We start from the raw sequence: 21,343 nt of genomic DNA, 5'->3' as shown, positions 1-21,343 counted from the left end.
GTCCTCATGTGTTTTCCCACAACCGCACGGCGTTCTTGGCGATTGTATCGCGACCTGGGTCGCCGTAATAGTGCAGTAAGAGAGCAAGAACTGTGTAACGGGGGGTATTACTCCTAAATTTTGAGAATTGAGTTCACCTCTACGCACATTTTGAGCTCTGCACATGTCTTCCAACGTGGAAACAACACAAGCTTACAACAAAAATATCAATATAACCCCAAATCAAGCACTGTATCAAATAGATTTAACGGCACCCATTGGGCGCATATCCCGAGCAAAATATAGTCTATAGAAGCTAAATGTTTACTATGAAAGTTTCATGTTAGCAGCACTTCAAGTCTTGTTAAAACTGTTAAGTTTGAAACTTACAACAGTTTAAACAAGTGTAGCTAACATGTATGTAACTAATTCCGTCTTGTCAAAATCCAACCAGCTGATAAATGCGGCCGTCTGTACTGATGACATTTATCGGCGGCTTCACGCCACGTGCGTTTGTTTACTTCCGCATTCGGTCAGAGGTCACCGCTAGGTGTCGCTGGTAATACACACAATATCGATATCTCTCCCATGATTCAAAGTGTGTGTACATTTCACCAGTCGTAGTTCTGTAGAGTTGGAAGAAATGGCTTTTGCAAGAACTTCTTTTTCCCGTAGAGGGTCAAAAAATGATGCAAGTAAAGAAGACGAAGACATTGATAATAACGGCTATATACAGGTTCTTGTAAAGCCATTAGAGCAAGGAAGTTTGTTCAATTTATTCATTAATTGGATTGGTTTCAATGAGCCTAACATGAATGAAAATGTTGGTGTATTTTATGGAATAGCATTCTTGTGTTTGAGTGTTCTGGTTTACCAGATTTGTGATATGGGAATTTTTTTCCATCGTGTATGTTCAGTGCTAGTGCCAGTGTTTGCCATAGTTTGTGCATTTTACTGGATGGCATTGTATTTGAGGAAATCGTGGAGTATTACAAGTGTTTACTTACTGTTCAGTGCATGTTTTCTTGGGGAGACATTAGGCCAGATTTTATACGGACTATCGGGTACAGTGGTCACTCAAGATGCTGACACATATGACAATGCCGGCAGCGGTAATCAAGCCCGTCCGCTGGTCTTGTTTGTGTTTCATGTTTGCATATTTGCCGCAAGCATGTTCTCATCTCTAGAGACCATTCATAGTGCAATCGTTATATCGTTAGTAAGTTTTTCGCGTTTTTTAATGTGTTCCACATTAGGGGTAATTCCATACGGGTTTCGACCATATGTTGGATATTTTTGTGGACTAGTGGGATTTATTGTCTCAAAGTACATGGAAACTGTGCTGAAGCCTCCAATTAATAATTTTATGACCCATGATGGAAAGATTCCCGTTATCCGACGTCGACGATCCAGTTCCTCCACCGCACACACCTTCTCTGCACACCGCTCTACAAGACGCACATCCCTTCCAGCTTTAATACCAAAGAATCAGGTAATTGTCTCCCTTATATTATCTGTGGTTGATGGTACAAGTGCTTCTTTAATACCTAGGCGACTGGGATTCAGTCCGCAGCCTCGGCGCATGTGAGTTTTGGTTAAGTCACATTAACAGACAGGTTGTGTTTCAACCAGGTTATCCGGTCCCCCTGACCATGCAATTTGCATATCTAAAGATGACACCCTAAATTTAATTAATTTCAGTTAAAACTAAGGTATTCATCCATACCTTCATAAAACGTGTAAGTTAATGAGGTTGATATGTTCTGGGACACACTCCTTGTTCTCACTTCATGCAGACTCAGGGGCCTCATACATTTAAATAAACTACACCCCCTCTTTTGAGTCTTCACATAAATTGTGGTACCAGTAATCCATTTGTTCTAATTACAATGCAATCGAATTATGCATAGGTGATATTTCATTTAGTCTTATTTCTCGCGTTTCACTCAATCATTTCTGTGTGACAACTGAGGCAGAATTTTCTGCTTGCTGCAGCTCATAATTAAAAAAAGTTAACCTTGCCTAAGCTTGCCATGGCATATTTTAAAGAGGAAAATGCTGTAACCAAACATAATTTTTTTTCTGCAGCCAAATAGGTAAATTGTAGCGATTGTCTAATTTTGCAAATGGCAGAGATTAAGCCCTGCACAGGTTTTGGGACACCATTAATATGATTCTATTCCTCTGACACTTGGCTTGTTCCCATACTAGTGCCGTAGTGGAGAGTAAAAAAGCAAAAAAATACTAAGTCTTGTGGTATTGCATAATTGTTGCATATACATGGTACTCAGAAGGCAGTCATGTTTTTTGAGTGCATCATGTGACCTATGTAAGGACAAGTTTAACTTGGAAAAGTGTGGGGATTATGTGGTTATCTCCGCCATCTGTCCTGGCCACTATCTCCTCCTACACTATTAGCACTAGAACCTTGAAACTTACACACATGGTAGCTACCCTTCTCGAAAAAGTGCACTAAATGTGCATTAAAGTGCATGTTATTGGCACCGTTTTTTTTTTTGCTTAAAAAATACGGTGCCAATAATATAAGCTTTAAAGCGCATTTAAATAAACAAGCGCATTTTTCTGTTAAAACAATACACTTTTTGAGTGTATAAATGCACTTTTGTTTGTATTTTAAAGTGTATTTAAGCGTTTTTTCCAGTGGAACTAATACGCTTAAGTACATTTTTTTGGTTAAGTGTACTAATACGCTTACCGTTTTTTTTGTACCCTAAATGTACACTTCAAGCGTATTTTAAGCGTTTTAATTTACTTAGGAAAACATGAAAAATACACTTAAGTACGCTCTAGTGTATTTAAAACAAATACGCTCTAGTGTATCTTTATAACTAGAAATGGCGCGGCAGAGGCCGACGCGTATCCCCACGCCGAATGTTTGACCTAGGTGTGCCCCAGGGTTGGTAATGGGGCCATGCATAGCTGAGATTGACCGTATTGTCATAAGAGAAGTTCATCATCAATTAGAAGTGAATTGGTGTAGAAATGAAGAAGTTATAGTAAAAGGCAATTTTGGGTGGGTGTGACATATGTGGGCAGGGCGCCCCAGGGTTGGTAATTGTGCCATGCATAGTTGAGATTGACCGTATTGTCATAAGAGAAGTTCAGTATCAATTTGAAGTGAATCGGTGTAGAAATGAAGAAATTATAGTAAAAGGCAATTTTGGGCGGGTGTGGTCTATGTGGGCGGGGCCCCAGGGTTGGTTATGGGGCCATGCATAGTTGAGATTGACCGTATTGTCATAAGAGAGGTTTAGTATCAATTTGAAGTGAATCGGTGTAGAAATAAAGAAATTATAGTAAAAGGCAATTTTGGGTGGGTGTGGTCTATGTGGGCGGGGCGCCCCAGGGTTGGTAATGGGGCCATGCATAGTTGAGATTGACTGTATTGTCATAAGAGAAGTTCAATATCAATTTGAAGTGAATTGGTGTAGAAATGAAGAAATTATAGTAAAAGCAATTTTGGGTGGGTGTGGTCTATGTGGGCGGGGCCCCAGGGTTGGTTATGGGGCCATGCATAGTTGAGATTGACCCTAATGTCATAAGAGAAGTTCAGTATCAATTTGAAGTGAATCCGTGTAGAAATGAAAAAAATATAGTAAATGGAATTTTTTGGTGGGTGTGGCCTATGTGGGCGGGCGCCCCAGGGTTGGGATTGGGGCCATGCATAGTTGAGATTGACCCTAATGTCATAACAAAAGTTCAGTATCAATTTGAAGAGAATCCGTGTAGAAATGAAAAAATTATAGTAAATGGAAATTTTTGGTGGGTGTGGCCTATGTGGGCGGGGCGCCCCAGGGTTGGGAATGGGGCCATGCATGGTTGAGATTGACCGTATTGTCATAAGAGAGGTCCAGTATCAATTTGAAGTGAATCGGTGTAGAAATAAAGAAGTAAATGTAAAATAACCTAAAAAAATGAGTGATAATTTCTGACGCGGCCCCACCCCAACCGCTATAACTTTTGACCCAGGGGTCAGATCAAAATTCCAAATAGTGCAGGGTCGCACATATGCTCATAGCTACCATGTGTGTAAGTTTCAAGGTTCTAGTGCTTTTAGTGTAGGAGGAGATAGTGGCCAGGACGGACGGACGGACGGACAGACGGACGGACGGACGGCGGAGATAACCACAATGTCCCCACCTTTTTTTCAAAAAGCGTGGGGATAAAAACACGCTCTAGTCAGGGATCACGCAGGGCTCAAATTTTAGGGAGAAATGACTTCTCCCTTGACACTGATTTAGGGAGAAGTGAGGAGACTCTAGGGAGAAGTCAGGAGAGACTCGGACACAAGGGTTTGCATGTAGGGCGTTACAACACACATATATGTGTATCACATTATTGAAGTATACCACTGTAGTACACATAATTATATTTCTTTTGTGTATCTTAATTTTTCCAGCATTTCTAATTAACCAAGTAATAATAGACACGACAGATAAATTAATGACTAAAATTTTACTAGCTCTTTATTCAATCCAATTTGATGTAAATATCATATTATACAGACTAAAGTATTTCAAAGATAATATGTTTATGAAGCAGTAGATAACATAAGCTTAATAAAACTGTCAGACCAGATAAATATTTATGTTTGAAATATGACATTTAGCATATGCTTTCTTAATAATTATTTATTTTTTATAGTCTTTCCAATTGCAATTTCATGTGAAACAATTCGAAATATGATAAACCACACTGTCCGCATCACCCCATCTATATTCTACATTCTATTGCTTGTTTAAAGAACTTCGAAATTAAATTATAATCGACGAAAAATAATGTATCCAAAAACGACAGTCCAAAAAATTGTACGTGTTACGCACATGAAACAAATTGTGCATATCGTTTGACAGCAAAAAAAATGAAAATCGGAAACCTAGCAAATACGCAATTAATATACAATTTAATTGACATATTGCTTTACAATAGCATAGTTTGTGGGTAAAAAACAACTTAATTATTTATCACCTTTTAATTTCAAACGATAATGGGCAGAAAGGTGTAACATCATCGACATAGATCTAATTATTTAATTATCATCCTTTTGTTAATTCAGATCGATAGTCGGTAGAAATGTTAAGTGATCAACTTAGAAATAATTTTTTTATTGTTTGGCTCCTTTTTATTTGTTTATCTTTAAATACGACGTTTGCCATCGGCCGCTATAGTGTTGGCAGACGACAATATCAACTGTGTATTTCCAAGTATACAGTGTCTGCGAATGAATGACCCAATATTATGTGTGAGCGAAATCAATGTTGATTGGCCAGCTACCATGTGACTTGAATGCTGACTTGACCAATATCGATCGCCGATTAGATAAGTTCGGATGTTGGGAGAATCGGGGCGGGGTTTACCTCAAATTACCTGTCGCTCAATTGCGACACACTCCAGGGTGCGACAGTGTGTATTGGAAAATTGAGTCAGACCTTGACATTGAGAAAACCTGATGTACACAAATTCGGATAAGAGGGAGACTGGAAGTCGCTTTTTATCTACAATTTCTTAAATTTTAGGCGACGTTTGGCGTAAGAAAGCGACTTAGTCGCTCACGTCGCCACCTAGCGCGAGCCCTGTCTAGTGTATTTTTTTTTTTAAATACCCTCTAGTGTATTTTTTTTTAAATTCGCTCAAGTGTATTCTTTTTAAAAGAATTACGCTCTAGTGTATTTAAAAAAAAAAATACGCTCAAGTGTATTTTTAAAAAATACGCTCTAGTGTTTTTTTTTAGTGCATAAGTGCACTAATAAGTGTATCTTTGAAAAATGTCTATTTAAAAAAAACATTCGTTTGGATATGAAAAGTGGCCAGTTAAAATATGATCCGAATTTAAAAGAACGACAGCAAATAGACTTTGTATATAAACACATTTATTAACATTAATCATTTTAAAATAAACAAGTAGTTAAGACCATTCTAGCTATGGTTGCTTAAAAGCTTTTCTGCTTTCCTCTGCAACTGCTGCCCCCAGTCCCATTGCTTTCTGAGTGCCTTGGGCATTCTATTCTCAAATTCGATCATACTTTTAATGATCTCCTGAAAAAAACAATTTAAAACAATAATGCAGATGTGTTACAACACAAATGTCATATTTAATAATAATTTAATTCCGATCAATTTAAATTTCACCATGGGGTTTAACGGTCATACATGTGTACACATGACCTTGTACACTGCTGCATGAAGTATTTTATAATTTCTTGCTCCTGACATAATATCCATGGGCAGTAAAGCATCGAATGAGTCCATATATTTGATGTTCTGTCGTGATTTATTTTTAATACATGTATATAGTATATAGAAAACCTCGTCAAATGTGTAAGAGTGTGTTACGTTTAACCCTTTTTGTGCAATCATAAGTCAATATTAAAGCAACTTTTCAATGACAAAGAGTTCATATTTGGCTAAAATTTTATGTTTGCTGAAACATAGATTCTAATGAGCATGTCATGATTAAAGTTTGTTAATATTCGAGCTCACATTGCAAGGATTTTTTTCCTTTGAAAAGTACCGACAACGACACATTCCCAATAGAGAAAACAATAAAAATATCCCAAATGCTGTCCAATGAATCCCAATTGAAGGTTTAATTTTTTTAGCTCACCTGAGCACAACGTGAGCTTTAGTAAAATCTTGTTAACACTCTAGAGGCCACATTTATTGTCCGATCTTCATGAAACTTGGTCAGAAGATTCATCCTAATAATATCTTGGACGAGTTCAAAAAGCATGCCAGTTAGTTGAAAAACATGGCCACCAGGGGGCGGGGCTTTTTTCCTAATATGGCTATAGTAAAACCTTGTTAACACTCTAGAGGCCACATTTATTTTCCGATCTTCATGAAACTTGGTCAGAAGATTTGTACCAATGGTATCTTGGACGAATTTGAAAATTGTTCTGGTTGGTGGAAAAACATGGTTGCCAAGGGGGCATGGCACATTTCCTTATATAGCTATAGTAAAACCATGTTAACACTCTAGAAGCCATACTAAATGTCTGATCATCATGAAACATTGTCAGGAGATTTGTCCCAATGATATCTTGGACAAGTTCGAAAATGGTTCCAGTTGCTTGAAATACATGGCCACCAGGAGGGGGGGGGCATTTTTTCTTATATGGCTTCATGAATCTTCATGAAACTTTGTCAGAATATTTGTTTAAATGATATCTTGGATGTGTATGAAAATGGTTCTGGTCTGTTGAAAAACGTGGCTGCCAGTGTGTTCACTAGTCATGAAAGTTGGTAAGAACATTTTGTTCTAATGATATCTTGGGCTGCACAAAACAGTTCCTTTCCTCTCAGGTGAGATACTTTGGGCCTTTCAGGCCCTCTTGTTTATTGTTGTGTGTACCGGTACTTAAATGCAACATTAAGTTTATTCCCATATGCAGTTCTATGGCGTGAACCTTTGTTAATATTTACAACTTGTTAACTCTTAGTGGTCAATTTTACAGTATTTGTAAGCAACAAATCAAAAACACCTATTTCCCAATCTGATGACTTCACAACGCTATAATTTTCCCAAATTCAGGTTTTTATGCCCCCAGTAGGGTGGCATATAGCATTTGAACTGTCTGTCCATCCGTCTGTTAGTCCGTCCGAAAACTTTAACATTGGCCATAACTTTTGCAATATTGATAGCAACTTGATATTTGGCATGCATGTGTATTTCATGGAGCTGCCCATTAACATTGGCCATAACTTTTGCAATATTGATGATAGCAACTTGATATTTGGCATGCATGTGTACCTCATGGAGCTGCACATTTTGAGTGGTGAAAGGTCAAGGTCATCCTTCAAGGTCAAAAGTAAAAAAAAAACTATCCAAGGGAAGTAATAAGCTTTAAAAGGGAGATAATTTTTTAACCTGCCAAATGTTATATTGAAATTTTATTTCAAAGCGGCGCAATAGGGGGCATTGTGTTTCTGACAAACGCATCTCTTGTTTCGGGCCAATTTTTCACAATTGGGAAAAAACATTGCAGCTGTGATAAGTCCTTGACTTAGGATTCATTTTACAATACCAGTTTATTACCTCAAGGCTGTCATTTATCAGTGACTGAATGTATTATTTTCCTTCATGGAATTATAATATACATGTAACACCCTGATCCATTTCAGGTAGACAAAATAAATGGGACTTGTTTTCTGAGTTTGTAAAAATGTCAATTTCCAGAATAATTGCCATAATTAAAAAATGAAGTATGCTTTGTGTTTAAACAAGTTACACTCCTGACTAAAAAATGTCAAAAATATAGATTCATTAACCCATTTATGCCTAGTGGACTCCCCCATCCCTCTTAATTGGTTCAATTTATTTCCAAAATTAGGGATTTCTAGTATATTTATGTCTATATTTAGAATATTTCTTACAGAAATTTCTTTAAGCAAACAGCGCAGACCCTGATGAGACGCTGCATCATGTGGCGTCTCATCTGGTTCTACGCTGTTTGCCAAGGCCTTTTTTTAGACGCTAGGCATAAATGGGTTAATTGATAATCATCATTTCAAATTAGTTAAATAATAATTCGTGTTTGTAACACTTTTTATTGATTATTTTGAAATAAATTGACTTCAAGTAGGTATTACGTTTTGCCAAATAGTACTAAAACCTTAGTTGCGCAATGGTAGTGCATTGGCTTTTGCTCCCAGATGTCCCATGTTCCAGGAAAGGCAATAGTTTATATTCAAACATTTTCCTTGCAATTATATTAATACATGTAATGGAGACTATTCAAACATTATTATGTATAGATTTGTTAGTCAGCATATTTAATTACATTTGTAAAAAATTCTGAAATCTGTGAACAAATTCAATTAAGTTTTTCGCGTGAGCAGTTAATATAAATTCTGAAAATTACATTTTCTAGTTGTCCCTACTCTGTCACACTCAATTTAAAATGATAAAGTTATTCTCCTGTGAAAGCGCTACAACTACATCATCATGTATCTCATCTTAAACATGTACATGCCTTTAGTTTGCCCTGCTTTTTACTATTGTCATAGTCACATCGTCTAAATTATTATTACATTTTAGAAAGATAAATATTTTACGTTTAAAGTTCATAGGTTTGTACTGTTTACGATTTTAGTACATTAGGCCAATTAAAGAACATTGGCAGACAGATATTTACTGTAGAAAAAGATTTGGTTTATGAAGGGAAATATCTAGAGTGAAATACCCCTGCCCCTTTTTTGCCCCCCCACCCCCCACCCCCCTTAGTCCTGCCATTCCAGTAAACTACAAAAGTGATTATTTTTAGCACTTAAATATGTTTTGGTTATTATTCCCAGGCAAATGAATAACAGTATTTAAAAATTTATTTTAAAGTCTTCGACTAAGAAATTCCAGGTTTTTTTTTCCACTTTTTGGGAAGATAGCCCATGGCTTTGGAATTGGGAATTTTATCGGCATTTTCATGAAATTGGGAAAATAAATTCATTAGCCTTTTTTTCCACATGATAACTCCACTGATTAGGGAAATACTAAATTTGATATAACTCTTTATAATCATTCAAATTAAAAGAAAAAAATCATATAATACTTTGTTAGATGTAATTGAATTAAAATTGAGATAAAATACGCATAAGACTTCTTTCTAAAAAAAATAATAAAAATAAATAAAATATATTTGTTTTGTTGTTTTTTTTTGGAAATTGGGAATTTTTTGCCACATTGTGGGAAAAAAGTATACTTTTTGGGATTGGGAACATAGCCGAATTTCGGCTATAAAATCGGGCCAAAAAACCCCCTGAATTCTATAGGTTTATTAAACTATTAGAGGAATTGTCACTCGCATGGTTCAGTTTTTCCACCCGCCCCTTTTATGCGTTATCCTGTACTTATTGCGATCTTAATAAAGATCTTCCCTTTTTCATGTTATCTGCTTGTCCTATTAACTAACCTAAAACTCCAACAACAATTGAACTTACCTACATGTAGTCCCTGTCACCTTTTTCTCAATAGTACCTGCATTTAGCATTATTTTAATGTTCTGTCACAATTATGACTGTTATATTACTCCAGCTGTCTATGGTGACAATTTAACTGGCATTCCATGACCTTAGTAGAGCATTATTAAGAGTTAATATTATGAATAATAATCATAGGAAAATTAATTATTATGAATAATAAATATATGGTAATTAGGCTATATATAATCATGAGGTCAACAGGCTACTAAGTACTATGGCAGGTCGACTCTCGTGTCAAAATAATAAGTCGGTCAGTAATTCAATTAATTAAACCAAAATAATGGAGGAGACTCAAAACAGTATTGTCCTGCAGTCAGTGTTCTTTTAAGAGTACTCGTGTACTTACATTGCACCAATTCCTCTCAATTTATTATTTATGTTGTTATTTGACTGAATACTGCATTATGTTGTGTTATTTTCTCTTTTACAATCGTTTACACTGTGATTTTCTAAAGCATGCATTAAATTAAATATGTCATTGTTGTCACTTGATTGTACAATATAGAAATATTTTTTATATTAACATTTTTAAGCAAGTCATCAAAAGTTGCAACTGCATGGACTAGAGCAATCCATCAGCATATTTTTTTAATGCATTGTTTACATTATTGTCATAAATTGCTATTACAATAAACTATGACAAAGTGAAAATTATTTCTCTATTAACATGACCTACCAATATTATTCTGTTATTACTTTTTTATTACATGCATATGCTTAGTTTTTGAATGACTTTTCTGTGTTTTTATGTGCTTTTTATTTCGGAGTTTTACAAACTGATTGGAAAAAAGTTCTTTGTCTTGAATGAAGAATAGCTTAGATTATTGACATATTTTTTTGTTTTCAATTGTGTGAATAAAAAAAGTCTGCTCAGATTTTTGTGTGACCGAAATGCCTACTGACCTGAAACATATGAAACAAAACAATATCAATCAATCAGAAACAGTATGCGTAAGAAAGGGATATGTAATTGAAGTTTGACTAATGTACCATGACTTGAACCCATTGACAGTCTTGATAATAAATATCGTTGATATGTCATAATTATATAATGACTGAAAAGTCTTACTTCACCTCATAGCACATGGTGGTCTTGGGGAGCTTGAAGGATATGGTACAGCAAATTTCTTTTGCCAAATTGGGAAAAGTACAGTATCAGCCTAATTGGGAAAAGTGTGCACAAAAAACCCGGACATTGGGAAAATTTGTGTCATGGTGTCTTCATTTTTGGGAATTTGGTGTATTTGATTGTTTTGGTCACAAATACTTTAAAATTGATACGTCAGTGTTATATAAATATTATATTTACTTTTGTTCAAGCCATATAATGCATGTGAAAATGTTGCATTAAATATTTATTTTTTCTTGTTAAACCTGCAATTGGGATTTTTTTTACAGCAGTTTTGAAATTTGTATTTTTTTCCTACGTATTCCGGCATTTTATAAAGAAGGAAAAATCGCTGTCACAGTATTGTCCGTGGTACGTGCATCTGTTAACCTTTTCATTAAATGACATCATTTTTTTCAAATTATATAATAGTACTTGAATTTGATCTAATATTTTCTGAGACCATTATGATCTGCTTCAATTGCAGAGTTAAAAACCTATATCAAAACCAAAGTTTATTGCATTATAATCGCAAAATGTGTACATAACAGGTTTGTTCGTACATGCCTGAATTGATCCACGTCAAGCCTTTAAACCATCTTTGTAAAGTAATTGTATAAGCAAAAAAACAACATGGCAACATTTTCAATTTTTAGTTGAAACAATTTGCCTTTTCCCAATCCAAAAGGCTGCTTTCCCATTCTCAAAATGGTGAACAAATCTCTGAAGATGTATGTTTAGACAGTTTTGTATCAGAAGTAGCAATATAGGTGTATTAACCTTAATATCCATGTATCCAATAATGATGTTTGAAAATGTATGTCACTATTCTGCTTTCAAAAAGCACAGGTGCAGAGTTTTTATGGTGAATGATGATCATCTGTGAAAGCAGTGGATTGATCATTTTCAAATTCTGGTAGATTTTTCTATAGGGGATGGGTTTTCTCATGCATTGTAACTTAATGTTGCACACTTAAAAACAGAAAATATGAAATGCCACACACAAGGAATGATAGCTAGATCTCTAGTTTTATGCTGGTTGCAAAAGCCATGTTCACTTTGTTTCTATGGGGAAAAGGGTGAAAAAAGCAGCACAAAACAACTCGTTTGATTTTTTGTCAAACTTGAAGGTTTTACAAGAATTGTCTTCCAATTTGTAATTTATTAATTGAGTGGAATTACATGTACACAGTACCTCTATTTTTGTACTGATTATCTAGGGCCATTTCTGTACACCATTGATATGATACACTAAGTATGGACTGCTGATCAGATTATTTACTATACAAATAGGCGCTATTGATTTATTTCCAGTTTCAATGGATGAATTTACATCCATTAACTTCTAGTGACCTTTGAAGTCAATAATTACAATGCAATCAATACTTGAGTATGAAGGGGAAAAGGTAATTTTAGTTGCATTCTGAGATTTTGTATGGACAAATACCGTAAATCTACGAATATAATATGCACTTTTTTACCTGTAGATTTTTTCTTTAAGTAGGGTGTGCGTATAATATACAGTTAAGAGCAGAACAAAAATTTTTCCTGTGCAAATTTTCAACTTAATCGCTGTTATGCGCTTCGCGGAAGCCATTTTGAACTACACCATTACATCAAAGGGGTGCAACAGGGCTCGCGCTGTTGTTCGCCATTTGAGTAATTTGCGAAAATATTGAGAATTTGGCTCAATAAAAATCTTATTTGTGAAAATGCGAAAAATCTAGTAAAATTTCGTTAAAAACATCCGCCATTTATATCGGACTGGTTTTCTATATTTGTCTCTTTGTTTTAATGAAAGTGTTCGCAATTTGAACAGTAAACGAAACCCGGTCTGTACCCGATTATGAGACATCGCTTGACCTTATTGTTATTGAAGTGCGCATGGTAGCTGGCCAATCAACATTGAGCTCGCTTACACATGAAATGACGTTGTGGAATGAAAAGTGAGAACGGGAGGAGCTATCGGATAATATTGGGTCATTCATGCGCAGACACTGTATACTTTGAATACACAGTTTATATCGTTGTCTGCCTACAAAATAGCGACTGGACGCTAAGTCGTATAAAGAGATTAGCAAATGAAAAAACCCAACTGACAGTACCCGTAAATAAATATTTCTTAGCTGACCACTATTTATCTTTCTATCGCATATTTACCATATCTGAAGTGAAGAGTGGTAATTAAATAATTAGTTTTATGATGCTAATAGAGTCTATTACACCTGTCTGCCGATTGTCGAATTAAATTGAAAGGTGATAATTAATTAATTTGTTTTTTACTCCCAAACTAGCCTTAATGACAGCAGCGTATTTTAATTAAAGAGATCATGAAAAACACGAGCGGTTTAATTGTATTTTAAGTTATATTGAAGTATCGAGTTTGTAACACTTCGGAAAAGTAATTTATCTAGACAACTTTAAAAACGGAAGTAACCATTTTGTCTTCTTATAACTTTATTATTATTATAATTATTATCGTCCCGAATATTGTCAAATTGAATTAAATGTGAAAACAAAAAACAGCGTCTCTGCTTCTTTCTTTTGTAATTATGACTGCTTGACCAGGATGTCAGCAAGGGGCTCGTGTGTTATCGGTAACAATCAATGGTAATATAAACAATAGACAAAGATATTTATTATGCAACTGTCATAACAACAGCACTTTAACACATCCCGATCAATATACCCGGGTATTACTGTGAAACAGATAGTTGACTACTCCAAATTGATTTGCTACTTTCAAAAACAAAAATATATTGACACATTATTTCGGATATGGCCGATTTCGGACACTGATTTTTTTAGTGCGTATTTTACTCGGATTATCAATTTTTAGCTCCACTGGCCAAAGGCCAGCGGGGCTTATGTCATGGTCCTGTGTCCGTCGTGTGTGCGTGCGTGCGTGCGTCCGTGCGTGCGTGCGTTAACTTTTTCTTTAAACATCTTCTTCTTCTAAACTACTGGTCCAAATCTGATGAAATTTCTCAGGAATGTTCCTTTGGTGAACCTCTTTCAAATTTGTTGAAATTATGCCCCTGGGGTCAAATTTGACCCTGCCCCGGGGATTCAAAAAATTGAAAATTTGCTTATATAAGGCCTATGTTGTGCAAACTTTATAAATCTTCTTGTCCATAACCATTAGGCCTAGGGCTACCAAATTTGGTATGTATAGACATCTTATAGTCCTCTACCAAGTTTGTTCAAATTATGCCCCTGGGGTCAAATTTGACCCTGCCCCGGGGGGTCAAAAAATTGAAAATTTGCTTATATAAGGCCTATTTTGTGCAAACTTTAAAAAATCTTCTTGTCAGTAACCATTGGGCCAAGGGCTACCAAATTTGCTATGTAGTGACATCTTATAGTCCTCTACCAAGTTTGTTCAAATTTTGCCCCTGGGGTTAAATTTGACCCTGCCCCGGGGGGTTAAAAAATTGAAAATTTGCTTATATAGGGCCTATTTTGTGCAAACTTTAAAAATCTTCTTGTCAATAACCAATTGGCCTAGGGCTACCAAATTTGCTATATAGTGACATCTTATAGTCCTCTACCAAGTTTGTTCAAATTATGCCCCTGGGGTCAAATTTGACCCTGCCCCGGGGGTTTAAAAAATTGAAAATTTGCTTATATAAGGCCTATATTGTGCAAACTTTAAAAATCTTCTTGTCCATAACCATTGGGCCTAGGGCTACCAAATTTTGTATGTAGTGACATCTAATAGTCCTATATCAAGTTTGTTCAAATTATGCCCCTGGGGTCAAATTTGACCCTGCCCCGGGGGGTCAAAAAATTGAACAATTGCTTATATAAGGCCTATTTTGTGAAAACTTTAAAAATCTTCTTGTCCATAACCATTGGGCCAAGGGCTACCAAATTTGGTATGTAGTGACATCTTATAGTCCTCTACCAAGTTTGTTCAAATTATGCCCCTGGGGTCAAATTTGACCCTGCCGCTGGGGGTCAAAAAATTGAACATTTGCTTATATAAGGCCTATTTTGAGAAACTTTAAAAATCTTCTCGTCCATAACCATTGGGCCTAAGGCTACCAAATTTGGTATGTAGTGACATCTAATAGTCCTCTACCAAGTTTGTTCAAATTATGCCCCTGGGGTCAAATTTGACCCTGCCCTAGGGGGTCAAAAAATCAAAAATTTGCTTATATAAGGCCTATTTTGTGCAAACTTTAAAAATCTTCTTGTCCATAACTGTATGGCATAGGGCTACCAAATTTGGTATGTAATGACATCTTATAGTCCTCTACCAAGTTTGTTCAAATTAAGCCCCTGGGATCAAATTTGACCGTTCCCCAGGGGTCACAAAATTGAACATATGCTTATATCGGACCCATTTTGTGCAAACTATAAAAATCTTCTTGTCCATAACCATTGGGCCTGTTTCTACCAAATTCGGTAGGTAGTGACATCTAATAGTTCTCTACTTAGTTTGTTCAAATTATGCCCCTAGGAACAAATTTGACCTTGCCCCAGGGGTCACAAAAATAAACATATGCTTAAATAAGGCCTTTTTTGTGCAAACTTTAAAAATATTCTTGTTCTTAATTATAGAGCCTAGGGCTAATAAATTTGGTATGTAGTATCTTATAGTCCTCTACCAAAGTTGTTCAAATTATTCCCCTGGGCTCAAATTTGACCCGGCCCCGGGGGTCACAAAACTGAACATATGACGTTTACCAGTGGAGATTACTGCGGCTGTTTGGCTGTGACCAACAACAACATCAACATCTTGTAAACATGAGATAAAACCCTGTCATTTAGTGCCATTTTAGGTCAGATGGTGACTGCTTACAAAGGCATTGAAGTAAGAACATGTGTTATGAATGTTTTTCTTATAAACTGAAAAAAGTCGGGTTTTATTTAAATATGTCGAAAGTGACCATATATCCGGATGAAAATATTTTGGATGACATTTTAATTTCATGTCTTTTTTATAGTGTTAAAACCAGTTTAATAATATATTATTGATTTTAAAAACACAGCTTCCATGAACATAATTATTTCAAGGAAAGTCAATATATGATACTGCACGGTAAACTCAAACTTTGTATCGAAGAGAAGGTGTTGCAATTAATGAAGTGCAATGTTCTTAACTATCGTATATGCTGCTTTTTAATAACTAATGATTCATTGTTCCATTTGTGAATCGTGACTGATCATGAATTGTTGAAATGATTGTCAATTGCTCAACAATCCATATATATTTCTGACCATTTTATAATTTTCTTAATATAAGTTATGAATTGATCTTAGAAGTCAAATGTATTACTTAATTAAATACATTTATAAATATAAAGAAATAATCTTTAGATTATCATAATATTCTCAGGATTGTTGGTCTTAGGGATGTGTGGGTTGATGAGCAATTTCTTCTTTTATCACAATTATTTCTACCCTACCTGATCATTTCCTTCATATTCCATTTTAATTCAATTGACGTCTGCAACCTCTTTCAAATTGGGAAAGTCCAAAATGTGTTGTTTGGTAAAGGGTCAAGGAATTTTGATTCCTATGGGTCTTGTGAATCTGTTTCAAATCAAATGCGTAGATTTGATCTTCAGCATCTAAAAATATGTTAAATAGAAAGAACGACAATATCTTTTGGAGAGATAAATGTACCTACGTTATAAGCAAAGGACCTGTGCAACAATTCCCGGGCTTTTTTGTCTGTTTAGTTAACACGGTAGTAACTTTTTCCATATATAAAAATGCTCATCCTTCCAACTTTAAGCGCCCAGTGGGACGAGGGATAGAAAAAGAAAGTCACATGCTTTGAATACATTTCAACCCATGCGCATTACACGTTTTTTTCGCAAAGAAAAAACAGTGGAGCGATGCAGGGCCATCATGGCCCTCTTGTTACCTATAAATTTTGACCAAACTCTGGGGTGCGTATTATGCACGAGGGCGTATTATATTCGTGGATTTACGGTACGTCATGTAAAATATTAAACCTGTTACTTTGAAACTTTTGGTTCCATTACAATTGGTACTCCTCTACATGGAAAATGTCAAACTTAAATTATTTGTAGTTACAATTTTAGTTCATAATTATGGTTTATTGTTCCCATATGAAATTTCTCTGTATTGCCTGAGTACATTGCCATAAGGCCTCATGGTCCCTTTTTACCAGTAAATTGGTGTATTGCCATATTTCACTTTTAGAAATTGTACCATTTTTTGTTTATGCAATTCTTTCCTGTACATGTAAATAAAGGATAAAATGTTGAAATTACAGCTTTTTATCTCTTTTTCATGTTAAAATTAACCTTAATTGAGGACAGACATAAACAGACCGTCATGTCCTCTACATGTACATCATACTATAAAGTTCCCTGCGGTTTCTTGGTCCCACAGTGTATCTCATGACCAGTTTGCGCAAATGCGCAGGCCTTTCTGAAGCTACACTGTTTGCATATGGCTTAAGACCAATTTTGGCATCACGGGGATCGTTTGTGCCTAACCAAGTGTAAAACAGAAGCTGCTTTAAACTCAAGAGTTTATCTTTCACTACATGCATGCCCCTGTTGTCTGCCACAAAAGGCTAATTCACTTGGAGCGTGTTTGTATGCACTGTGGTGACTTAGTGTCCTCCAGTCATGTATAATGACGTATCCTGGCAGTACAGATTAGCACAGTACCCAATATTATTGTCAACATATTATGAACTTTGCCACTTAAACCTTTCCCCTATATGAAGCAAAGTGAAAATGGCTTTTGCAACCAGCATAAAACCAGAACAGCCTGCGAGTAACTCGCAGTCAGTTCAGGTTTTATGCTGTTTGCTGCTGTCATCAGTACCTTAGGGATGAAAATGAAGCCCTTGAAACTTGAATTTAGTAAGAATGATATTTAATTAAATGTAACGTTCTAAGGGACTTAAATGCGTCAAAGTACGTATCTAAGTGGGAAAGGGTTAAATAAAAAAATTTGTCTGGTAAAACAAGTTTTCACCACTTTTGCAAATTTGTCTCATTTGTCCAAACAAGTGTGATCAACAGGGAAAGCCAGTGCTTTACTGTACCTTTTGAAAGTTGGGAACATCTTTCGCCAAAAAGCTGTTATAATTTATTAAAGTAATTATGGTTTGCTTGTTGTTGACATGACCTACAAAATCATGTAAGCTACGAGTGTGAAACAGAATAGTTGGGTAATTAGTGGAACACTGTGGGAGGTGTCAACAGATTCATACGACTGTTTTCATGTTGTGTTTGTAATTAATTAACTTATATAACAGTATAAAAACGTGTCTTCAGAAATAGCAAACAAGTACCTTATAATATTCTTCAGTTTCTGTTCTATAATCATGGTGTTTTTAACAATAGTTATTCAGATTCTCATGGACTTGTCAGTTCATTATGAAGATGATTAATTAAACACAGTTATACAACTATAATTATTATGTTGTTTTGTTGTTGTTTTTAGATCAGCAGGGCACAAAGTGCTCAAAATGAGTGCTTGTTAGTGCATCCAAAAACTAGGTCACCAGGTCAAATCTTTTCAAAACCTTGTAATCAAAAGGCTACATTTGTAACTCAATCTTAATGTAATTTGGATATTATAAATACTTTTTTAGACAATATCTAGTCAAATTTTATATCAGGGTCATGTGTGTCCAATTAACTAGGTAATTAGTTCAAACGTAAAAAAACAATCTGTTACCACTTAAGAGACCATATATTTGTTGCTCATCATGATAAAACCTGGATCAGTATCATATATAATAGCAAGGTCACCAGGGCAAATCTTATTTAAACAATTTTACATCTCTAGTGGTCCCATTTTTCATCCATCCTGAAAAAACTTGGGTATAATGTTCAGCTGGACATTATCAAAGGCCTAAATGAATCTGGTCCCATGCGCCCAAAAACTTTGTATGTAGGTCAAATCTGAGGGAAAAAAACATTTTACCAATTCTGACCAATGTCACTTGTTCAAATGTTTAAAAAAATCTTGTTACCACTTTAGAGGTTTCTAGGCCAAGGTCTAATCTAGGCCACATGCATCCACAGATTTGGTCCCCAAATCAAACATAATTAACATTGTAGAGGCAAAAATAATGACTCAATATTAAAAATTTATGAAACGTTCTCAGAATGTTTATCTTGACAATATTTAGGCCTAGCTGGAATCTGGGTCACATGTGTTCAAAAATTAAGGTCACTTGGTCACATCTTGGTAAATCATTATTACTACTCTTGAAAGAAAAAGCATATGCATTGCTCTTGATGAAACTTTGTTTTAACATCTATCTTGAATATATTCAGGCCTAGTGTGAATCTGGGTCACTAACTTTCAAAAACTAGGTCACCTTGCCAAATCTCATATAAAATCTTTTTACACCTCTACAAAAACATATACGACTCAATCTGAAACTTTGTCAGAATTTTCAATTTGGCAGTGCTTTAACCCTTTCCCTGATAGACTTCTTATCAGATCTGCCACTCCAGGCCAATACCAGTCCTGCTGTTCTGATAACAGTGACTCCATATACAGCTGATAAGCCTGACTACACCATCTCAATAGGGTTATTGGGAAAATAATGGAAAAATTCCCAACTGTTACACCTGTCTTGTTTAGGCTTAATTTTCACTTAGTTACTTGCATTTCACATCTATTGTGTCAATGTAAATATTGTAGAGAAATAAATTCTCCTTCCAACCATATAAATGTTAAGTCTGTATTCTAATAAATAATAAGAGAATATAACAAGTAATACAAGCGTATGCGAATGCAACAGAAAATGCAGTGAGAACCCCACCTTAAAATATTAAATTGTATACTGAAACATTAAGCGATTAATCTTTTGATTTGTCTGCATTTTGTTTCATTTCAGACTCCATGCAGTTTTCAGATCATAATCTCAGTGCTTTATTACCCGAACTGGTTAGTTACTGGACACGTGTGCTACTGAAAAAAGCCACCGGGATTGCGTTTTATGGCTCAAACAAGCCCAAAGTGTCTAGTATCCCGTGTGTTTTATCCCTAAATGTTAGATAAGCACGCGCATTATTAATTATTATGTTGGTCAGTACAAAAGGCCTACTGAAAACCGCCGACTGCGTCTTTGTTTTATTGCTCAATCAAGCAGCGATAATCCAATATCCTGTGTATTACAAAAACACCAACTTTAGATAAGCACGTGTCGTCTGTCAAAACCATGATTTTATATGTCAGTAAATATATCGAAGTAATTCTCGTAAATGATCTCGGAAACAGGACTTGCTTTAAACATTTATCATTACGATATTAATTTTCATAAGATAAATGAGAACATAACAAACATACACAGACAACATAAAATATAAATAATTATGACAAATTAAATGGAAAAAAACGTTGGTTTATTTTCGAAAAATCACTTTTACTTTCTCCCAATTTCCAGAAAATGACTTGTACATATTGCATAAAATCTAAATATAGATGACGCTGTTAATTGGTCGTTGTAAAAGAATATTCATGAACTGTACACGGCACTTTGCGTGCAATCAGATACAGTACAATAATTGTTGCAATATTGAAGGAACTAAAATATGAAAATGATACAGCGTTTATTTCTTTTATTTTATTCAGGAAAATGTCAAAATCATTTGCGAGATACCCCGATACTCAAATGGAAATTTACTACGAAGCTTTTACAATGTTGTCTGCGCTACGCAGTTTTTGTGTATATGAATAAATACACACACGCCTATTTTCGCGCGCTTTTTGTCCAAACAAAGACTTGACACGAAAATATCATGGGTATATACATGTATTTATTTCTGGCTACAATTTGTAACAGAACATTAACTGTACACGATGCGCGCACACCACATTAAGTTATTTACGAGTGTTTGAATACCCTTGTCCCGATTGGACACCTATTTCATCAAATCTTTAAATAGAAACATATGCCGAAATTCATTTGATACTTTAGAAAAATGTCCGATGTTTGTGTTTATAATTTTTCTTGAGCACTTTTGTCCTCAATATTAATTAGAGTTTGCATTTGAAAATGGACATTGGGAATATACGGGATTATCAAGTAATGGATAGACACGGACGAATTCGCATGTATGCGGTAATCGATAGAGACGGTAATAAACGCATGTATCGGGGAATCGATAGACTCGGGATTATACGCATCTATTGGGGAAAGGGTTAAGGCTGTGTTCAATTTGGGTTACGTGCATACAAAACAAGGTCACCATGTCAAATCTTGAAAAAAAAACGTGATAACAATATAGGGGAAACATTAAAGAC

General features: G+C 35.3%; 1 protein-coding gene across 4 annotated transcripts in view; it reads left to right on the top strand.

The window, feature by feature from the left end:
* The first annotated feature begins 589 nt into the window (after positions 1–589).
* LOC127853988 (cGMP-inhibited 3',5'-cyclic phosphodiesterase 3A-like) overlaps positions 590–21,343 on the top strand; it is a 206,292-nt gene continuing 185,538 nt past the window's right edge. For all 4 annotated transcript variants that reach the window (XR_008036859.1, XM_052388888.1, XM_052388887.1 and 1 more), the window contains exon 1: positions 590–1,471. Coding sequence is in view for 3 of the 4 variants with exons in the window: in XM_052388888.1 (XP_052244848.1) it covers positions 623–1,471 (849 nt within the window). In the remaining variant the exon portion in view is untranslated. The remainder of the gene's footprint in view (positions 1,472–21,343) is intronic.

This window comes from Dreissena polymorpha, chromosome 12 (assembly GCF_020536995.1).
Source record: "Dreissena polymorpha isolate Duluth1 chromosome 12, UMN_Dpol_1.0, whole genome shotgun sequence".
Taxonomy (NCBI): domain Eukaryota; kingdom Metazoa; phylum Mollusca; class Bivalvia; order Myida; family Dreissenidae; genus Dreissena; species Dreissena polymorpha.
This window is presented reverse-complemented; position numbering and strand designations above follow the sequence as displayed.